This window comes from Echiichthys vipera (assembly GCF_963691815.1).
Source record: "Echiichthys vipera genome assembly, chromosome: 7".
Taxonomy (NCBI): domain Eukaryota; kingdom Metazoa; phylum Chordata; class Actinopteri; order Perciformes; family Trachinidae; genus Echiichthys; species Echiichthys vipera.
This window is the reverse complement of record NC_139832.1, coordinates 25,286,202-25,308,355: the sequence shown is the minus strand read 5'-3', so window position 1 is coordinate 25,308,355 and position 22,154 is coordinate 25,286,202. Positions and strand designations below refer to the sequence as shown.

Genomic DNA, 22,154 nt, shown 5'->3' with positions numbered 1-22,154 from the left:
TTTTTGTTTTACCTGTCGAAAAATAATACGAGTAATATTCACTGATTTTATGATATTTAATAACAAGATGACCATGATAATAATTATACAATACTGCCCATGACATTCAGTAAAAACCTTGAGGTTTGGATGAAAATAACATCTGCAAACATAACTATCCACTGGATTGTTTTTTAGCCGACGTATCTCGTCCAAAAACAGCCAATGACTCGTCTCTCGAATGAGAAGATGAGGAGTATATGTGCATAGATTTACCGGGACGATCGGTATGGCTTGTCATCATCACCCTGACTATGGCAACCCTGAATTCAAAGGATGTCACTGACTCTCCTCAGGGTGGCCCTATGTTTGACTTCAAAGTCTTCAATATTCTGTGGGGATTTTTAAACATGAGGTGTTTACTTTTGTCACAATACAATTGAAGTTTTGTTTTTACTCAGTGTGCACGTATAGGAGTTAAATATAAATGAATATAAATATAAATTAAACACAGATGGCATAAGTAAAGGATGTTGCAGATAAGCTCCAGTTTGAAACTAGGTGCAGTCAGATAAGAGGGGACCAACCCCACAGGAAGTAGAAGCTACAGAGTAGGGAGTGTTCTTTCTACGGGAGCTGGTGGTTCATTGGAGCAACTGTGTGACCAGGGGGCGGAGGTATCAACTCGGGAACCAATGAGAGCCAGTCTGGGAGTGAAGGACATTCTAAAGCCTGAACAAGGGACTCCCTCAGCAACATTATGAACCAATCACAACAACCCAATGAACCTTTATTGCTGTATAAATTCTTTGTGAAGGTAGGGCTCTACGGTTGCAGCAAGAGACAACTGCGATTTCTGACCCCAGAGAGACCCCTGGCCAAGCAGAATATTCTTTGCTGTTTTTAAAATTTATTTGTTAAACTTTAAGAAGTAGTTTGGCTTTCCTTGAGTAAGAACACAACAATTTCCAAAGCCAGTAGAAGCCCTGAAAACAACTCTCGACTTCTTATTTAGTGATGGAAATCTACACAAACACTACTTTTTGTTTGAACACTTTCCTTATTCCATATGACAGATTCCTGTATTCTTATATTTCTCTTCTCACTGGGTTAATAGTGGCACATGTGAATCTAATGACAGCAAGTGGGTTGTTTGATCACTGTAAATCAAACCTGATCAAACGTCACCGTACACGGTTAGGATGAGAAAGATTCTAAAGTAATATATACATACTCTTTTAAAATTCATTACTGCTGATTTGGTTATGAATATTTCTGCTGTAGGGAAATACTTGATATTGTGGCTTTGAGAAAAAAGAAGCGTTGTATCATTACTTTGACAGGATATTTTTATTCACGTATAAAGTGTAACAGTTTTGGCAGCAGGGTCCCAGCAGTTCTTCCTGTTAGGCATGTTGCTAAAAATCTTTGCAGTTTCATTTGAAGAAAAACTTCCTTTTTTTTTTATATTGCTCATGGGTGCAATATTTGAGTGTTCTGTATAACTAAAACGGACTTTTGATGTGACTATAAAGATCAGTGGGTGTATCATTATGTATAAGTAGAACATAACTACTGTTGTTTTACTCTTCCTCTGCTCAGTTATCGCTGATTCTGTGGGTGAAATACAATGTGTCTCTCTAGACAGGACTTCAATTACAGTATGGAAGGACCAACAAGTGAGCTACAAAAACAGATATTTGGGACTGTAATTAATACCAGGCTATGCAGACACATCACACAAATACCCTCTGGATTCAACTTGAACACACAAAGCCAAGAGCAGAGCTGAAGTTACAGTAATATAAATATGGGGATCAAATCCAAAGAATACAAGGGTGAAGTTCCAAAGACTGCATCACAGCTTAAAGCCAGATACACTCTGTGGAGCTGGAAGAGTCGAGTCCCATATTGTTGAAGTGATGCAAGGTTTCAAACCCCGAGGCCACATATGTAAGATGTTAGGTACCCCAGTGAAATGTTGGAGTCAAGTCTAAAAACAGAGAGAGAGGAATGAATCCAAGCTGAAGCAATCTGTAGGCTGGATCAGGACCAAGAGATCGGGCTGCTGGCAGAGATGCTTTCCTCAATCCTCCTGAGAGAGAAAACAAGTGGGAGATGTGTTTGTCTAAGACATCACCTGCTTTGTGTATGTAGTGAACAATAGATGCAGCCACAAAAGGACCCTTCCTGTTTTCCATATCCATCCAAGTGTCCTATGTACAAAGAGGCTGGACTCCCTTACTTGGGGGTTATAAAATAGCCAAAAAGCAAAGCCTAACCCTAACCCGAACCCTATTTCTTTTATCTTCTTGTCTCATTGATGCTTGTATACAAAAAGGAAAAAGTGGCGGTGCTGGTCTTTCAAGGAGGGGAAGCTCATTTTTCTGGCCTACATCATAAATGTGTTTGTTTATTTATATGTATGTGTCGTTTTTAACAAAGACAAAGTCTCTGGGGATCGGTAAAGTCTCTGGATCAGTTCAGAACAACGGAATGAAAAACTTGGAAAATGCTGCGCTGGATGTTTATTCCTAAGATCGCTGATTCGCACATTTAGCTGTCAATCAAAAAAGGATTCCGCCTCAGACAGCTCATCCAATCATCATGCAGAAGCCGAGCGTTCGGGCCAGCCCACTGTCCCATAGACCCCCAGAGACGCTGAGCGTCCGATGGGCGGGACAAAGCCCAGCATTTATCCAATGAGCGTCTAGTTTCTCAGCAGTTGAACTACCCGCTCTACGCTTCCCCGTTGAAGTCAGTAGAAGCTGAGCGTCCGACTGTGTAAAGGCTGTGGCGCTGCAGGGATGAGTGAGAAGGGAGTTGCTCCGATTACCTGTGATAAGTAGCTGATTCTGAACAAAAGATGAAGGCTTTCTAGCGCATATTTAGTCAATGAAATGTACATACAGCAGTACTTATTTCAACACTTTTTTTTTTTTTGGTGACATTTTAGGGGAAGCTGAACTTCCCTTGCAGTCTTTAATGCAATTGCCACTGAAAGCAAAGTAGCATAAATGGAAGGTTACACTCTATAAAAAGGCTTCATGTCTTTTGGTAGGCAAGGATCCGGATACCCTACTGTTTTAAAGAATCAAACCACTAAAATGACAGCTTGTCTTGACCCCTGTAAAGACTTGCAGCTCTTATAGTGTTTGTATTCACTGTGTAGAGTGCTTGGGGAAATGCAGATTGTTTAAGGGAAGTTCTAAATTTCATTTAAATGGGCGTTACGGACCAGAGAACCCCCCCTCATCTAGCGAACTAGCCAGCAGCTAAATAAGTGAAATTTACCAACTTAATGCTTCATTCCCACAGTCTTGTAACAGAGTAGGAAAGAACATTGCTATCATCAGAGTGATCACTCCAGGCTACATCAGGGGTATAAGGCTAAGTGAGGTATGTTTTAGCTTCAGTACAAGCTTGTCCTCACCCATTCATCCTCATCTGCTCCCTCTCCTTCTGCTCCAGGCTTCTGAGCGCTGACTGCGTCTGGTTTGTTGGCCATAATCTTGTCCGTCCACGATGCTCCAGCCTTTTCGTCTCCAGCAAAGTTACACTTAGTCACTGTGCCGCCATCCACTTTGGCTAAGGAGACTAAAGTAAAGAAGAAAGTATGTTTATTTTTTCGCAACATTGCCTAAACTATTGTACCTTAAAATAACAGCAAAATCATTTTGATGGTATACTGACTTGTAATAGTGAGAATGGTGCCTCTGTCATTCCCACACATAAAAACAAATATTATGCCATAGCTAGTCTAGACTGAAAAAAAAAATCGAATCTGTGTGTAACTTCTGTTTCTGTGATGAATTACAACTGACATGTTTGGACCTCAAAACCCATGACAAGCACATGATTTCCATCCTCCTCGTCATGCAGAGGTTCTATATCTGGTCATGCAGCATGTACATTTCGGGAACACCAAGACACATTGTATGTATGTCTACATAAGCATGATTCACAAAGTACAGTATCTTGTGATGTACAAACGACACTGCTCTATCACCAGGCTACAGTCTTATCATATGCCTTACTACAGCTGAGCTGAACAAATGCTCTTATCACGCTTTTCATAGACCTTTTCAAAGCTATAAACATTCCTAATGTGTCCAAGTTTAATTCCTGTTGCAGTGTATGTGAATGAAATCAGCTGACAGGAAGTTAACAAGGACCATCACACCCTTTGGATTTTCCCAGAAAAGCTGTTGCCTAGCAATGGATCCCTTTCAACGGAATTCCATTGCTAGGCAACAGCTTTTCTGGGAAAATCCAAAGGGTGTGATGTTTTGCATGCTCAAACTCTTGCCTCTCTTCAGCTCGCCCACAACCAGCAGTGATAGCTTTATGGAGGTAGTAGTGGCCCAGAGATTTACCTAAGATTGGCGGATGTCCTGTTAGGGCAGCAACTAGTTTGCTGACTCAGCGCGGCCCAGGGTCAGACCACTGGTGCTGGGGGTTACAGTGGCTGAGGGTCTGCTGGCCACTGCAGTGTGTTTAGTAAAAGCACAGCATGTTACAATTTAGTTGGCTAATGTTAGCTAATGTAATTTGCTTGCTAATGCTGCTGACATATTCCTAGTTAGCTGAAGTAGCAAAATACTGCCTTGAGTGGATAATTCATCCAGACTCCCGGTCATTCCCCGGTTGCATTAGCCTCTGCATTTGCATATTTAATTCAGCATGTTGTTAGAGGTAACGGTTAGGGTGAGGGTGAGGGGCAGGGCTAGGGGGTAGTGTTAGGGTCTACATAGGCCTATTTGCCGGGGAATTCTGCACTGATTGTGGAAAAAATAACAGACCCTTTTCTTAAAAAAGTGCCGCTGTTCCCTGGTCACATACAAAGCGGGGACCATAAAACCTGTGGAACATTGGACCCAGGGAACTTAGGTACGCATCCTGTTGCTTTGTGGCGCTGGCTAATCTACAAACAGCAACCTGATTATAAATTATACGGTTTTCACACATTCAACAAGATATTGAGATGTCACACAGATGTATGATGAACTTTTCTTTCTTTTTTTTTTTTGCTCTCCTCAGGATTATAAAACTTTTAAGTGCCTATCAAGTCATAATGAATCTTGGCAAAAAATGTGTAAAAATAGAGGCTGCGAACAGACCAAGGCACTCCACTCCACTCCAAACTGACTATTGGATATCAAAGGGCTGGATGACTCTTCTGAATATGAGAGAAGTCAAACACTGTTCAATCCCCTTGAGGTTACATGTGAAACCACGAAGGACCGGAAAAACAAAATTCAAATTGAACTTCATTCACTCCCCACTGCCATGGGGGGTCATCACTTGGACAAGCTTGATCAAAGTGATGGCCATGAAAACCAAAAGGACTCCCTGGGTTTGAAACAGACCCATCTTATTAAGTCATTAAGAACTCTGACCAAATCCTGTACTGTAGGTGTATCCCCCTAACAGAAAAACACTTCAGATAACTGCTTTAAATGGGTAGCCTGATGCTTAAAGGAGCTGTACTCAACATTCAGATCATCAATATGGCAGCAAAATATTTGCTATGTAAAAATAAAGTGGTGTAACGGCACCCTCAGCAGAGAATGAAGTCACTCCCTCCGTGTGTTGTAATCCAAGTTTCTCTGTTTGTCCTGATAGCCAGCTCGGCGGTGCGTGCGTGTTGATGCATGTGGCCAGGAAAAAACGTTGGTATTTCACGTATTGGGGAACGGTCTGTGAGAGCTGGGTGGAAGCAATCCCAGCCCTTTTTTCTCAGCATTTCCAGTACAGCACCTTCAAGCCGGGTTCAGACAGTAGACACGTCTTTCCTTTTTGGGCTTAATGTGAAATAAAAGCACACTGGATGCACATACACTGTTTTCAATGTGTGGATGCAGCAAAGCAGTAAAAGGCAGCATGGTAACACAGACTCACATATGAAAGGACTGTTTCCTCTCGTCTTCAGCCGTACATCCTGTCCTGTTTCCAGCTCTGTTTCAGCCATCTCTGACTCTGGATACCAGAAGGCCCAGGTCCCGCTTGGTCGGTGCTTGTCAGTTATCTTCACCAGCTCAGCTTTGTTCACCATCACAGAGAGCTGCTCCTCAGAGAGGCGGTCTGACTCCCCTTTAGCTTCCACCTCTATATGGAAGAAAATGGGATTCAAATCAAATTAAGTTATAAGGAATCAAAAAGTCAAAGTGGCCCCGAAAGCTCAACACGCTGCACGCTCCAGAAAGCACATGCAAAGAGAAAAACGGACATAGTGACAAAATTTAGAAAAAATGCTGCAAAGTGAGAAAACACTACCAAAGGAATGATGGAAAATAAGCAAACAATGTACATTTTTTTGGTTTTGGTTTTTAACAAAATTCTAAGTGCATGATTCAGATATTTGCTGTTGGTCAACCACTAGTGCATTATGGTGATAATTAGTCTATTAACTCAAACAATGGTACGTATTACCTGACACCAGTCTGGTGTTTGGGTTTGTGATCTCTCTACAAAATTTCACTGCAGTCCAATCTGGAGATGTTGAGATAGCACAGATAGTGACAACTCTCAAGTCAACTGAGAAGTGATGTTTACAGGGCATTTAAGGTTGGAACTATATGGATTCGACATATATCAGATGTGTTTTGGCTTGTCAATTCATATGCTATTTTCATCAAGCAGTGTAGGGTCAGCGACCTGCCAATTGCTACAGGAATAGTTTTAAGATCCACATATAACAGCAGATATACAGATAGCACTTAGCTGGGAAGGATAGACTATCTTCTGCTCTGCTAATAATACTTCAATAACCAATCACAATTAATTTCCTTTAAACTGTGTGCATATTTACAATAACAGTTCCAGGTTCAATCAAAAGCTTTATGGACTTAGGCTCCATAAGCTTGCATCTCAGCTGCGCTCCCTGAAGCGTTCATTTACACTTCAAATCTATGTTTTTGACAATCGATTTTAATGTGAGGTTGATGCCCGATAAAAAGACTGAATGGATATATTTGTTTACATTTTGCAACCTGGCTCGAGCAGAGCAAGACACAAAAACGCCTTGGATATTCATGAGCTGCTGTGTTAATTCATGGGCAAACTGTAATATCTTCTGTACATTTTCTGCCACTGTATGATTTAACTGCTTTCCCTTTGCTCTGAACACCAACACCTCCCTGTCCTGTTGTTCCATGCTTGGAAATTCATAGACAAAATGGAACAGGATGTACAGGCAGTTGCTTTAGTAGTGCACAAATGCTGCCGGCGTGCCTGCGCAATACGGCCATTGACGTCCGCAGTCAAGACACAGGGTTAGACCACCAACCTGACATTTTACCGTGAAAGTTTTTTTTTTGTTTTTTTTTTAAATCTTAACAGAAGTTTGAAAAACAGTAACAGCTCAAGGTGAACTTACAAGTCTTTTTTGGAGAAGGGAATTACAGATCATTGATGGGAGCCGGATCTATATTTATGGCTCATTGTTCTTTCTAAATACTTTTTTGTAGCATTGTGGGAATGCTAAGGACAGGGGTAGCTATTTATCTGTAAATATCGATCAGGCATTGTGCACGTGAGGCTGCCTGTCATGCGTGTTGGATAATAGTGTCAATAAAAGCGTGTTTGGTGTGTTTTTGTTGTAACAGAAAGACTGTGTGAGATTGTTGAATGTTTCAGAACAAGCTAGCAAGTGGACAAGGAGTCGGGATTGTTCGGTTGGGAGAGTTCTTGCTCTACATGTGGGAGTTCAGTAGGTTCAGAGAGGCTGGTGATGTGCGAAAGGCACTTTTGAACTCAGGTGCATTAAAGTACTCTCTGGTCCACAGAATTAATTAATCAAATGAAGAATACATTTAAACAACTTATGAAGTGATGATCTACATTTGCATTTAACTGATACAAATGAAAAAACAGGTAGTACATATGTAATGAATGACAATTCCAAGTGTTATAACATACATTCTTTAAGTAAAGATTGCTAAGATGTGTGTTTTTTTCAGATTGGTTTGATGCTGAATCGATTAATCTTTGAATAAAATGATCTCTGGAATCTTCTCCATCACAATCATAATCTTTGAATGATCGTATTTATTTATTTGGAGCCAGCCAACATCGGGTGTAAGGCAGGGTACACCCCGGACAGGACGCCAGTCTATCACAGGGCACATAGAGACAAACAGAGACCATTCACACTCACATTAACACCTACGGGCAATTTAGAGTCATCAATTAACCTAACACCTGCATGTCTTTGTACTGTGGGAGGAAACCGGAGAACCCGGAGAAAACCCACGCAGACACGGGGAGAACATTCAAACTCCACACAGAAGGGCCCCAGCCGGGATTCGAACCAGGAAAGCTGTGAGGCGACAGTGCTAACCACCACATCACCGTGCCGCCCTTCTTCATAACATCAAATATAAAATCCTTATTCTTTAACAATATATAAAACTATTTGCCTTTTCAGTCTCTTTGCTTGTTCAATTTAAGGGTGCAGCTGCAGTTCAAAAATGTTTCCCATTGAAAGTAGGACTCAAACACACACTGCCAGGAGAGGCTGTGACCTGACCACAGGCCTCAGGATCGCCTGCTCTGTTGGCAGACTGGTTCAAAGTGAATCTTGAATTACAAGTACATGGAAGACAAAACACTGCAAGTGGAATTAGGTTTGGAGAGGAAAGGAAGTATGCAAACATAAACTCAAGTGTTTGTTGTTATCTACTCACTGTAGGAGGACATGAGGAAGCCAGTGTTGACCTTCTTGGTGTCACTGAAGTTTGGCTCAATCTCTTTCCCGCTGGCATCAAACTTTCTCTGATGGATGCGGCTGGGTTTAATGTACAGCACATAAAAACGGACCTGCCAATGACAGAAACAAAGTGTGGTTTATGTTTTCCCTGTCTGTATTTATGTTCATTCTGCCCAGAATGCTAACACCAATAAGGATTTTGGAAACAACAGAGCAACAGAGAAAACATGTAAAAGATGGAAAGAAGAAGAAACCAGGTTTGGGGAACACTTAGGCCCAATGGATTTTGCCTATAGTACCTTTTGATTGTTGTTATCAGTGATTGCATGCCTGGAAACATCCAGCAGCTTTCCTTCTAGAAGAACGCCCTGGCCACTGTGTGGAAGATATCAAGTATTAAAATCACAGTACTTCCACTTGCACGTGTATATTCTGTTGTTTTGTTAGAGAGATATGTGCAACACCTTCACATTTCTGTTCTCCCTTGAAGAGACCTGTATAATGTAGACCTACCAACCAAACTCCTTTCAACAAATTGTCAGATATGGCAAATCAAGCTCAATTCTTTCAAATGAACTCATCTGAATCCTATATTTTTAACTTTATATTGCTATATGGTGGTTACTGCCTATACTGTAAATTTCCATGAACTAAAACACACGATAGAGGGAATTACTAACAAGAACTACACCAAAAACAGGCCACGCCAAGGGTCTTTTTTTTTAGGCCAAGGACCCCTGAGCTGAAAGAGAGACAAAGCAGCCCCCCTACAACAAATACTGTCTTAAATTGAGTTGCATATTAAACTGGTCCTAACAGCTAAGGGGACCTAAAGCCTGTTTATGGTGCATACAATACTAATAATAATACAATGATCATTATTAACATATTCATCTATTTACACATCATATGTTAATGTTAAACATACATTATGAAGCTCAGCTGTATTTGTGCAGGGCTACATTAGTGGCTACCTTCTCTATAAGCCAGTAAACCCATCATCAAGTTATTTATTTATTTTTTTTTCAAGAATTTATATTTGATAATAACACGTGGCAATCCTGTTAATGTATATTTTCGGATATTGAAAAAAAAAAAACAACGTTGGAAAGAAAAACAATTTGGCGGACCCCTGCAGAAACTCTGGGGACCCGCTGGGGGTCCCGAACCCCGTGTTGAGGCTCTCTGGGCTGCACCATTTGCAGTTTTATTCAGTTTAAATGCCGGATATATACAATCAATAATTACCACTTACTTAACAATGGGCGTGAGTGCGTACATTATATATCTACCCACTCTAGCACAAGGTAACATTAAACTGACGGACTTCCTTGTGGAGTGTGGTGTTGGACTGTACCAAGGAAAGGTCTGCACCCTTATGAACACTCGGAACCTACTCGTCACTTCCACTCTAATTTTTGGCCCTACCTTTCATACGCGGAGGGAGACCACACGCGGTCAAATGTCTCATTGTGTACTGGTTTGTTCTGTAAAGACGTGTTGTGATAAATTCGGCTCATCTTTTATAAACTGTATTGTGACTTTTCCTGATTCCTGACTTCCTGTTCCTACATGACGGCGCGCGAGAGGGGCGTTCGCTTTGGACACAGCGCGAGCCGCCTGACGGGTGGCAGCTGCGCGAGATATGAGAAGGCTATACTGTATGATAGTAAACAAATATGGATCACATGGAAGCTTAGTTCACATATCGATTAGTTATTTATGACAAAGATAGGAAGTACAGATGATCAGAAATAATAATCAGTATAAATCATTTCCTTTATTTTATTTTCACTTTTTCTCATATAGTGAGGAGCAAAAGTGTACTTTCTGTAATGTGTTTGATTCATTTCAATGAACATATTTGCATCTTTAGCATTACAAAGTCACATGCACAGATTGCTTGCAGATTTTAGTCAGTGCTAATTATGTGTTATACTTTTATCATCTCTGTTTATATACACATTTATATACATGTGCATCTATACAATTAAATTGGTTTCAGAAATAGTTGAGAAGCCCTGTTAAATACCAGGTTATTGGCAGCAGCAGGTTAGCTTAGCTTCACAAAAAGGGAAACAGCAGAACACTTCTGGCTCTGTCTAGTGGTATGTGGTATCATGGGTTATTATCTGTACAAAACCCAAGCCTTAGCATATAAAGGACACAGGTGGTTGTGCAGGGGGATAGTGCTGCAGTTCTTGGACAGTGGCAGTGAGATACTAGAAGGAACATTTTTATTAGAGCTGTGCAAGCTTGTTTAACCCCCTTCATTTCCTGCTTATGCTAAGCTAATTGGCTGGTGACTGGAAGCTCATTATTACAATATGACATGAGAATGGTATCAATCCTTAGTAACTCCTAACCAAGAATTATCAGATGCACAGTGACATTGAAAATCACATCAACCAATTTATTCAACACCCACTTATGTTGGTGGTAACGCCATGTACTAATCAACCAATGTAACAGGAGAGTGATGGAGAGGCATTTTTGCATTTATGTGTGAGCAGAGCCTTTAAACCAAAAGAAAGCTGCAAAACAACTAAACTTCATATTGTACTAAAACAGTTACTGTTACCGTACTAAAACAGTTCATTGCATGCCTTGTCATAGTACTCACATTGTTACTTTCAATGTATTCATATGCCAGTCTAAGAAAGGTCTGTAAACTTTACTTCATAAATACAGTATAGAGGTCAAGGTGAAAAGAGCACCCACTTAATCTGAGTAAACAGTTCCTGCTGTTGTACACAATGCCTGTGTCTGTATTCTCATGTTCTTCTGACTCGTTTGGCACATCTTTGTGTTTCCTCTGCCATTGGCTTCTCTGCGTGAGGCTCTGCAGACAGAGAGGGCTTGGATTTCAGAGCTTGTTTTGTGTTAGGGACTGGTGGTCTGTTGGGAGGTCCAGAATCCAGAACATTGGCGTGGGATGCAGGACTACATCCTGTTCCAGAGATCTCGCTGCTTGGGGAGCTTCCTCCTTGGCTTGGATCACAAGGTTTCGTTTGTTGTACAGTAGAGCCTATTACCAGTGGAACGGTAACATGAAAGGTGCTCACTGAGGTAAGGTCCGGTCTACAGTTGCAGGTCTGCATCGAAAAAAGAGAGGAGACTCTGAGATCAAAGATTTCCGTCCAAAAACCATTGGCACAAGGAGGACAAATGCAAGAATACAATACAGTACATTAGGGATGTGACGAGAAATGGCCCCACCAGCTCTCGCAATACTAAAATGTGACGATATTTCTCGTTGAGGTGAAAAATTCTCTCGTGATATCAATATGTAAGTTGATAAAGAGCAACAGAGTGACAGATAAGACAGGAACAATATGTAAGCACCATAAGAAGATAGGTGTTTGTGTTACGGTGCTGACTGCATGAACAGATCTCTTGCAAGATCTGTGAACACAGCTAACCTAACGTCAACTAATTTTCGCCTCAGGTAAATTAGTTTTGTGATGCTAAAAGTGGCTCTTAGCTTTGTAAATATCTAATGTTAGCAAAAGAAAATCTAAATAAATGATGCACAAATAACTTTTCATCCATCCACATGCTGTTCGCAACACTTTCAAACAAGGCCAGGCCCACTTAGGAGACTTAGGAGTGTATACCATTTAATTCCATTCCTGCAGCCTGAAATGCGCTATCTTTAGAAAAGAGAGTCTTTGATTAGAACAATTTATCTAGAGGGGGGCATGAATATCTGTAGCCAATTTCATAGCAATCTTTTGACAAATAGTTAAGACACCTCACACAGAATTCCACATGCTGATGTCAGGTGAAAAGTCAGGGGATCACCACTGTACAGATGAGTAGATCACCTTGGAACAATGAAAGTCCGTGCAAAATGTTGTGCCAATCCATCAAATGGGTGTTGAGAATTTTTAATAAGTAAAGACTTGACCTTCTGTTGGCACTGAAGGAAAGGTCAAGGGGTCAAGTCAGAAGACTTCCTCCTCTGCTTGTACAAAATTTCATAGCAATCTATGCAATAGTGTGTACTGAAATTCTAACTGTACCACTTAGAATTTCCCAATAACCAGATTCTAAGAAGGCAATTTATAAGTAGGGGCTACGAATTGCATTAAGCCATTATAAGTGTGCTGTACAAACGCGTCGTCTACATATCATGCACAGCATCTCTTATGGTTGTGCTGCTGTTGGTCTATAACGCCTCTTTTATGATGGATTTCTTCTGGTATGATACATGAACATAATTGCAAACAGTGGATCTGGAGAAAGCCCTTTGTTTATTGTTTTATGTGACAAAATAAGCCCCAATAGGATGTGCATCACTAATAGCTGTTTTAAACATGAACAATATATTGTTTTGGAGGGAGTCTTTCAACTTGAGAAGAAAAAAATGAGAGATACCCACCTTCTGAGAGGAGTCATCACCTTCATTCCTCTGTGTTGGACTACTCTCATCATTAATACCTAGAAAGACACAAGTCAATTGAGGTCACAACAAGCTAAAAAAAAGGAAAAAACATCGGAGTTTAGCAGTTCGAGATATAAAATATGAAATTCTTTCAAACTTCTAAACAAAATCCAATACATATCATCTATACCGCAGGAGTAGCGGCCCAGCTGGATGCTGAGCCATATGTTTCGGCGTTCAGTCCATCCCCCTGGAGCCTCCACCTCATACAGTTGCTCCAAATGTTCCTTGTGCTGCTGCAGAAAGCTTCTGCACACTGATAAAGCAGAAACACAAACGCAGAACCCTGAGGTGTTCAGACTGTCTTTTGTACATATAGCCACGAAAATCACATATTTATTACTGTAGAAATTATGTTCGGATCAGGGAAGGAAATCAGGTGACACAGTACAAAAGCGCTAAAACCCATGTAGGGAGGAGGGTCAGCGTGGTGGATGGCTCCCAAAACACAGGACTTTCAATGGGGGGACCAGTGTTTGTGCCCCAAAGTTCTGCACCAAACAACAACCTTTTTTCTAATCTTAACCAGGAGCAGAAACTTAATGGTCACCTTCTGTTGTCTTAACTTAACCGTCACCGTTTGTTGTCTTAACTTGACCTTTTGTTGTCTAAACTTAACCGTCACCTTTTGTTACTTTACTTAACATCACCCTTTGTTGTCTTAACTTAACCATCACCTTTTGTTGTCTAAACTTAACCGTCACCCTTTGTTACTTTACTTAACATCACCTTTTGTTGTCTAAACTTAACCCTCACCTTTTGTTTTCTAAACTTAACGTCACCTTTTGTTGTCTTAACTTAACCATCACCTTTTGTTGTCTAAACTTAACCGTCACCCTTTGTTACTTTACTTAACATCACCTTTTGTTGTCTAAACTTAACCCTCACCTTTTGTTTTCTAAACTTAACGTCACCTTTTGTTGTCTTAACTTAACCATCACCTTTTGTTGCTTAGACTAACTTCATCTATTGTTACCCAAACTTAACCGTCACTTTTTGTTACTTTACTTAACGTCACCTTTTGTTGTCTAAACTTAACTTTCACCTTCTGTTGCTTAGACTAACTTCATCTATTGTTACCCAAACTTAACCGTCACCTTTTCTTGCCTAAACTTAACCGTGACCATCTACTGCCGTGGTCACGTACCAGTGGTCGTTTCACAGGGTTACATAGGGCTTCAGATTTCAGAAGATATGACACTGATGAGGATACATTGAGGCGTTGCTATAGAGTTAGCCCATTTAAATGAAGAGGTTTGAAGGATTTTCGGTGCTGCATTCACACAATGCCTTCTTAAAAATCAAACACTCTGTTCTCATAACAACCTGGGATCTAGGGGCCAATTGTGGGGGAATATATAGGGAATTGAGTTTAAATTGCTGTTGTAGGACAAAACTATGATTTTTAGTGTGATGTGACTTTCATCTGCAGTGAAACATAAAGAAATCCTCACTGAGTGCATGTGGGAATGAACATTTCAAAGTCACTTTGTTAACTACTCCCATATGGCATGAATGCAGCCAGTATCATACTGATATAGAATTACACGAAATATGCATTCTTCTGCCAAAAATGAAGGAAGTCTGCTGCTCTAGACAAGAAAACAATGAAGAAAGGAAGGGAGAGAAATACTAGAATGTAAATAAACTAATAAATGGGCTCTGTGCAGAAATAAACGAGAACCTAAGCTGACCTGCCACCATGCTGGGTGATAATGGAGAGCTGACTCCCAGAAACTTCTCTGTAGAGAACGAGGAGCAGAAATCTTCCAGCATCTGTCGACCAAAGCCTCTCCTCCTCCAGCTCCTCCTCACCACCACTGTGTCCAGAGCGGGCAGCTGGTAGCAGCGACTGCCCAAGCTGTCACACAGACTGCCTGAAATATGAGCAGCAGAAGAGTTACTGTTGTAAAGAATGCACATCGTCACAGGAAGTAACTCAACTGTCAATCCAACTGGTTGATATGTAGAGTTTAAAAAATGGGATTCACAAGAAAACGAAGCATATGCGTAACCCAGGCCCACAGGAAGTGCACTGGGCTTTGAAGCCAATTTGAAATAGTGGATCAGAAAATCACTTAATCTCAATTTAAATTAGCCAGAGCAATAAAGCAGACGTAGCCATACAGTGCAGAAGCAGGGCCAATCATCTGTGTAATTTTATCCACAGCAATTTAACTTTTCTGGCTTTATGCGCCACTGAGAAACATTCATAGGAAAGAACGGGGCTCTGCCGCCGACACTGTATCCAGTTCTCTAAATACATCTACGGTGTAATCCAGCATCATTTTTCCCTTTAATAACAGCCCAACTGTTCGGTCTTTTTACACTATGTCAGAGCTGTGTGAGGTTACTGCTAATACAAACCGAATGTATCATACGGCCGTTTTACAGATTTAAACTATCAATCAAGCAGCGAAACACTGGGTGCCACAGAAATCACAGTGTATTTGTCACCGCTGTAAGCACTAACTGTGATATTTAATTGAAAATGCATGTACAAAACAAGACAATTTTGTTTTTGTTTGTTTTTTTTGTCAGTGGATTAGTTTTAAATATTACAGGGAGTGATGGAACAAGAAGGTGAAGCCACAGTGAGCTGTTAGATGAAGAGCTGCAAAGGTCTGCATGGTTCTGTGTGACCTACATTTTGTCCATGTGCAGCTCAAGCTTTGAAAGCTAGTAGAAAGGCAAACTAGAAGCTTGGTTTGTGCACACATCCTTTATTACATTTTAATTTCTCTCGTCGCATATGAAAAACAAAGGAGCTTGTCGGCATGTTGCCATCATGTTTTCTAATATGCACGCGTTGGACCCTCTGTTGTAGTGTGCATTTACGTTTTTGCCTGTCCACGGTCCTCTTCATACTGATGTCTTGATGGTTTAATCTATGACTTCTGTAATGTCATTTTCTTTTTTGAGTTATACAATATGCAGTAATTTTCACTTTCAAGTTTGGCTTAATTTGAAATTCTGGACATGACATCTGTGCACCCTCAAACCATGTCAACTTTTGCATACAAAATATATATAATATAAAATACAGGCATGGTGCCATGGCATAATATTGACTGAGCACACCAACCCAGTTTATTGTAATGACCCTAGGGTTTTTTCCATTTATCACCACCTTCAGAGAAAACTACTCCTATAAACTGTCACACCGCTGTGATTGGTGTCCTGTCTTGGGTTTTTGTCTTGTGAAATTCATGTTTTATTCTGAAAAGTAATCTTCCTCTCGTTTCAGGTCACTTGCCCTTCCTCCTGCGTCACTGGTCTGCTGTGTTCCCTGATTACCTCCACCTGTGTCACCCTCCCTCATGTGTGTATAGTCATCTTCCCCTGTGGTGGTGGTGTGGTTCCTGGTTCGAAGAGGGTTCCTGGTTCGAATCTCAGCTGGGGCTCAGCTGGGGCCCTCTGCGTGGGTTTTCTCCGGGTTCTCCGGCTTCCTCCCACAGTCCATGTCTTTGGACAGGTGTTTGGGTAATTGATGACTCTAAATTGCCCGTAGGTGTGAATGCGAGTGTGAATGGTTGTTTGTCTCTATGTGCCCTGTGATAGACTGGCGTCCTGTCCAGGGTGTACCCAACCTGACTGCCGATGTCAGCTGGGATCGACCATTACCACAGTCTTGCCTCACTTATATTTCTGTACCCTTGAGCCCCTCTGAACAAGAGTGATTTTTTTTTTTTTTTCTTAAGTTTGTGGTCAGCTTGATTAGCTAGTAAAATGTCATAGTGCTTTTGTTTTTTCCTCCTCTTGGAGAGTTTTTGAGTTGTAGTTTCATAAGTTCTTTGCAGCCTGGTTTTTGTTTGTAGCCTTTTGTTCTTCTCCTCCTTGTGAGTGATTTTCTTTTGTGTAACATTCCATCAGATAGTTATTCAGATCAGCGTACTTATTGCCTGTTGCCTTTTCCTCCATCGGGAGCCATTTTCAGTTTATTTGTTTGGTGCTTCTTGCCACGTCTGATCCCTTTGTTAATTCCCTCGTTCGAACTGACGAGTTTAGAGTTTGGTAGCCTGTTTATTTATTGCTCTGTCTGAAGAGGTTACCCAGTGTGTCAGAAATAAAGCCTGCATTAATCGTTCCCTGACTGTGTTTGAGTCCTCATTTTGCCAAGTCATAACGTTAACCCTTTGTAGGGTAAAATCATCTTGACCATAATGAAAAGGTGATCACAGTCCTGTGGTGTTCAGTAATGTAGAATGATAAGCATACGCTAAACCAACAACTACTAATGTTAAAACTGCAAAAGGAAAGATTTTCAAATAAAAATACATGTGAGGGAGCAGCAGAAACGAGTGCTCAACCCCTCAATCTTCATCTCACACTTCCTCCTCCATCCTACCTTTGTGTTTGATGGTGTAGAAGCCGACTGCCTGGCTGTCTCTCCACAGCAGTTTGCAGCTCTCTGTGCGGGGGTGTAGGGAGAACAGCTCCTTCTCCTGTGAGGACCTCTCCACTACCTGACTGAGCAGGAACACAATCACCCTCTCCATAATCGACAGCACCTGGGGGGAAACACTCTGACTTAAGGAAGTTTAACGCTGATGACCGAAACCGCAACTTTCAAGTAGTAGAATTCATATAATTAACGTCTTAACAAGCTGCGGAAAATGAAAGTTTACGCCACAGCTGTTACAGTTTCATAGCCTGTAATTGCTGCTGGAAAATGTACACAGCTGGAGCTAAAAAAAAAACAACTTTAATTCTGTCAATTGGCAAACAAAAAAAAAATGCTGTTGTTGGTAATACGCCTTCTGTTTGTGAGTGTTTTCTCAACTCTGACTGATCTTTACTCTCATTATCTTATCTGACAGCTCTACTAGAGTTCCACTCTTGTCGAGATCCATTGATAAGTTCTCTACACAGATCCCTTAAGCAAGAGAGGAAGAAACTCCGGTTGCCATTGACAGGTTTTTGCTCTTAGGGTTTGTCGGGGATTAGAACCCAGGACCTCTCACACCCAAAGAGAAGGCCCAACGAGCATTTGAGTACCACTGCAGGAAAGGTTTCCGTCTAGGGACAAATGCACACTTTCCATATTTGCGCATGCACCTTTATCTGTTGTCTGAAGTATACAAGTAAGGGACATTTCTCAAAACCTGAATCCCCTCTTCACTTTAAAGCAAGCTTCATGCTTCATGCTTTTACTGGTCCCTGTTTCCTGACATTCTCCAGACTAAATGACTACATGGACAGATGTCTTTCCACACTGTTCAGGGTCTCATTTATAACCATTGCGTAAGCACAAAACAGGGCCTGAAAGAGGCGTGTGCCGCTTCCCAGCGAAAAAATTCTGATCTATAAAAACAAACTTGACGGGAGAATGTAAAATCTAACCCATGTGTACGAACAATTTGGAGACATGAAACTGGCAACGCAAATGGTGAGCCGGTGAATTGAAGCCAGGTTGTGGAAATTAAATGAGAGAGGAACCATTATACATACTAGAACGTCTCCTCACATTTGATTTCATTTCACATCACACGTTACTTTACCGTATTTGTTCAATTATTACTATATTGTGTCATTTGTGCCTTTGAGATTGTTGTGAGCCATAACAATTCCATAAGCAAATTTCTATTTGATAAATTAAATCAAAGTCTGTTGAATATTTTATCAGGAGAATTGCAGAACAGTTGGTAGTTGTAATAATACATATATATATATAAACCGCAGCAGCAACATATCGCCACTCATGTCTTCTTTTGCGCCTCACCAAACTATATATTCTTTCTACTTCACCACAAGCACTTCGATCTCTGTCTGTAACTGTCTGAGACGTTTTTCTGTTGATATTTTATTAATATGTTGTAAGTATGCAAAAGGATAACTTTATTTTGAAATTCAGGCTGTTTTGTGTAAACTGTGTAAAAAAATGCCAATTCAGGCGATCGAGGGGTCACGTGACTAGTTTGGTCGTGTTTTGCATTATGGGATGTAAGCTAAGCATGGTGGCAGAAAGACCCATCGTGACGACAGAGAAGGAACGCACAGCCACAAACTTTAAGTATTCTGCATGGTCATTTTATATTTATTGTAATTCCATTTGTTTCCATTTTTGTGTGAGATATTCCGTGTGCACTTGTACTGTATGTTTTGAAGATTTAGACTCGCCTTACTCAAGATAGGCTTGTCGGATAATTGATACTTGATTAAGAGACTTGGATGTATGTTTAAATGTTGTTTATGTATCTTTGTTTTATTTATAGTTTTCAAGGGTTCTGCTAAGAGAAATAAACCTTAAAAAAACTGTATGAATTGTGGCCTTTATTTCGTCGGACCGGCGGCTATACTGTCATATATTTATTCAGCATTTTCATTGGTCATCGTTGCGTTTCTTGGTCTTCCTCCCGTTGTTGCCATGCTTCACAGTAAAGAACCATTGATGAACAGGCTAATTTTTATGCATCAGAGGTTTATGCATTTTTGGTTGAACGAGGGCGTGTGGAGGTAGAGATATGAGGCTGATCTTAGTGTGCACATTTCCAGGCAGACGGTGATTTATAAAGGGAAGATTGCCTGAAGGGTTGTGTACAAATGTTTATAGAAATCAGATCATTCTTTTTTTTCACCATTTTCAGCTTTTGTACACTTTTAGTATGGATCCTGCGCACTGTTTTATAAATGAGACCCCATACCTGCGTAGGTACCCCGATCTGTTTATCACTGTGTTGAGGTGAACGATGCTGACATAGAAAAAGTTGTTCAAAAATCAAGGTTACCCGAATCAAGCCGCTTCTGGATTTGCTGGATGTTCGTAAGACATCATCCACATGCCACCACTTCTCATGCAGGTATAAAGCCACCACTGGAAGGTAAAGCAGAAAGCCTTAGTCTTTGTCTGAATGGGTGTCTGATAAGGGGTGTCTGGTCCAAACCTTGCGTCGGATCATCAGGAGGGTGAAGCGCCAGCAGGGTGCAGTCGGGTTGGTCATCCTCAAACAGCTGCAACCACCTTACACTGTTTGTTGTTATCGCTACCTGAGAAGACAGGAAGACAGCTTCATATATACATCGACACTCCCTGATCTGAGTGTAGCAACAAACACTCTGTACTTTTACTACAACATATTTTTCTTTGTCTGATACCAAACAAATGGCTACACTTCAACAGAAACATTTCAGGTGCCAAAAGATTCCCCTCCAACAATACTAGGGTCGAAAATATTTTCAAATTTTGCAGAATCGCCTCCACCATGCTCCCAATTGAACAGTTATTGACTTAAGGAGTAATTGAGAGGTAAATATTGTGGATATAGAGTTGTTACTAGTGTCGTTGGTACCTTAGAAGTCTGTGATATTTGAAACCACTCATTATTAGGACTTGACTCCAAAGAAGAGAGGTACTGTTCAGATGCTGATGTCAGGTCAGTGTCATCCACAGCTGGAAGGTCCACGGGGTACATGGCTTCTCAGAGGTACACAGCTGTTTAAGGGATAGTTATACATTTACAACGCTTTAAACATCAACAAGAAACAAATATGTCCCTTGACTTTATGGTTGAATCACATCTGTAGTGATTGTGCCAGGAACCATCCCTAACTGATGCATTATTGTAAGTTGTCCAGTTTTATTGTAAATGTCTTTCCACTGTGTTGGGAAGTAACCAATTACATGTAATCAGGATTACAATTATTTTGTTGGAGAATGTTCTGAGATTAGAGGTTAAAAGAGAAAAACTAATATTTGTGGAACTATTTTTATGTGTCTGCGTCCATTTGCAGTTTTTTTTCAATGTTTATAATCCAAAAGCATTCAAGATATGTCAAAGATTTGTTGTATTCCTATGGGTTACGTTACTAATGACACATTTTCCCATGTAATTTGTATTCAGTAACTGAGCACAAGTGATGTGGTCTTGTCCCAACCAATGCGTGATCAATTTAAAACGGCCTTGCTTGTGCAAATTAGAAGATGACTTATGATTTCTGGCAATTATGTAGGTCCTCATGGTAAAATACCTAAACAGAAATATATATATATATAAATATATATGTGATTTTGGCTAAACATTAACAGTGCACGCAGCAGCGCGTGATTAGTGTCTCTGTTAAAGGCATTTTTAGGTTAGAGCAATAAATTCCAATTGATTGCGATTAGGAGTTACATGTGACCTCACGAGCAAGGCAGCCACAAAGCATCGACTGTATACAGCAGCATTAAAGTGACAGTTTGATTTGACTCACCAGTATGACTGATACGATTCCGTGTGCACTTTGAACTGCTAACTCACCACTTGCTAACAAAAACAAAAAACAAGCACAGCAATAGCGTTACGTTATCCACAACGCCTCGTAAAGACACTTCATAACTAACACAATGAGACTTAATTTGGTAAAGTGAATTATGAACTTACTTTACAAACGAATAAGTTATAGTTGAGGCATCGACGTTGACAGGAGACGCTTCCTCTAACTTCCTTCAAGTTCACTTTTTGAATCCACATTGACGTCTTTTTTCACCTGACCTGCAGCGCCCCCCTCTGGCAGGAGAGCGTCAGTGCGTCACTTCCTCTGTCAGTAAACACCAGCAATCATATGTCTATGCCAGCAATACTCGCGACACCTGAGCGATGACCGGAAACACTTCAAAATGTTACCATGCGATCAGTTAAAAACAAACGTTGAACTAGCCAGACATCCAAATGGTATCACATATGACAATTTCAATGTGATTGTTTCCCAGAACCACTTTAACTGCATTTTGGGGAACAATGCAAATGTATTGAAAGCCATCAATACATTAAATATTTAGTCATGGATCAACTAAATGTGTGAGTTTTGGGTTGTTGTTGTTACTCATATGTATATGCACACATATACACTTTAAAGATTCTCTTCAGACATGTTTTAAGATATAGACATATGTAATTTGTGACTGATAAACAAAGGTTCAATTACCCGTTTAAAATATCTTACAAATACATTTTAAATACACATACCCCAGTATTGAATGAATATGCCAATATTTTAGGTCACCAGTTCACCTGAGTGTGCCAAAAGATAAATATA

General features: G+C 40.6%; 2 protein-coding genes across 2 annotated transcripts; both read right to left on the bottom strand.

The window, feature by feature from the left end:
- Positions 1–1,335: 1,335 nt before the first annotated feature.
- arpin (actin related protein 2/3 complex inhibitor) lies at positions 1,336–10,258 on the bottom strand. The gene is made up of 6 exons (XM_083917511.1): positions 10,118–10,258; positions 8,989–9,064; positions 8,667–8,799; positions 5,881–6,087; positions 3,413–3,576; positions 1,336–2,074 (listed from the first exon to the last, which is right to left on the bottom strand). Exons 1-6 carry the CDS (start codon positions 10,207–10,209, stop codon positions 2,066–2,068), a joined length of 681 nt encoding a protein of 226 aa, XP_083773637.1. The 5' UTR covers positions 10,210–10,258; the 3' UTR covers positions 1,336–2,065.
- A 1,085-nt stretch (positions 10,259–11,343) lies between these two features.
- On the bottom strand, positions 11,344–21,569 carry fam169b (family with sequence similarity 169 member B). The gene is made up of 10 exons (XM_083917155.1): positions 21,500–21,569; positions 21,330–21,382; positions 20,426–20,568; positions 20,021–20,123; positions 19,865–19,950; positions 17,485–17,647; positions 14,831–15,013; positions 13,267–13,392; positions 13,074–13,132; positions 11,344–11,784 (listed from the first exon to the last, which is right to left on the bottom strand). The coding sequence occupies exons 3-10, from the start codon at positions 20,546–20,548 to the stop codon at positions 11,464–11,466; spliced, it is 1,164 nt and encodes a 387-aa protein (XP_083773281.1). The 5' UTR covers positions 20,549–20,568; positions 21,330–21,382; positions 21,500–21,569; the 3' UTR covers positions 11,344–11,463.
- Positions 21,570–22,154: the final 585 nt, after the last annotated feature.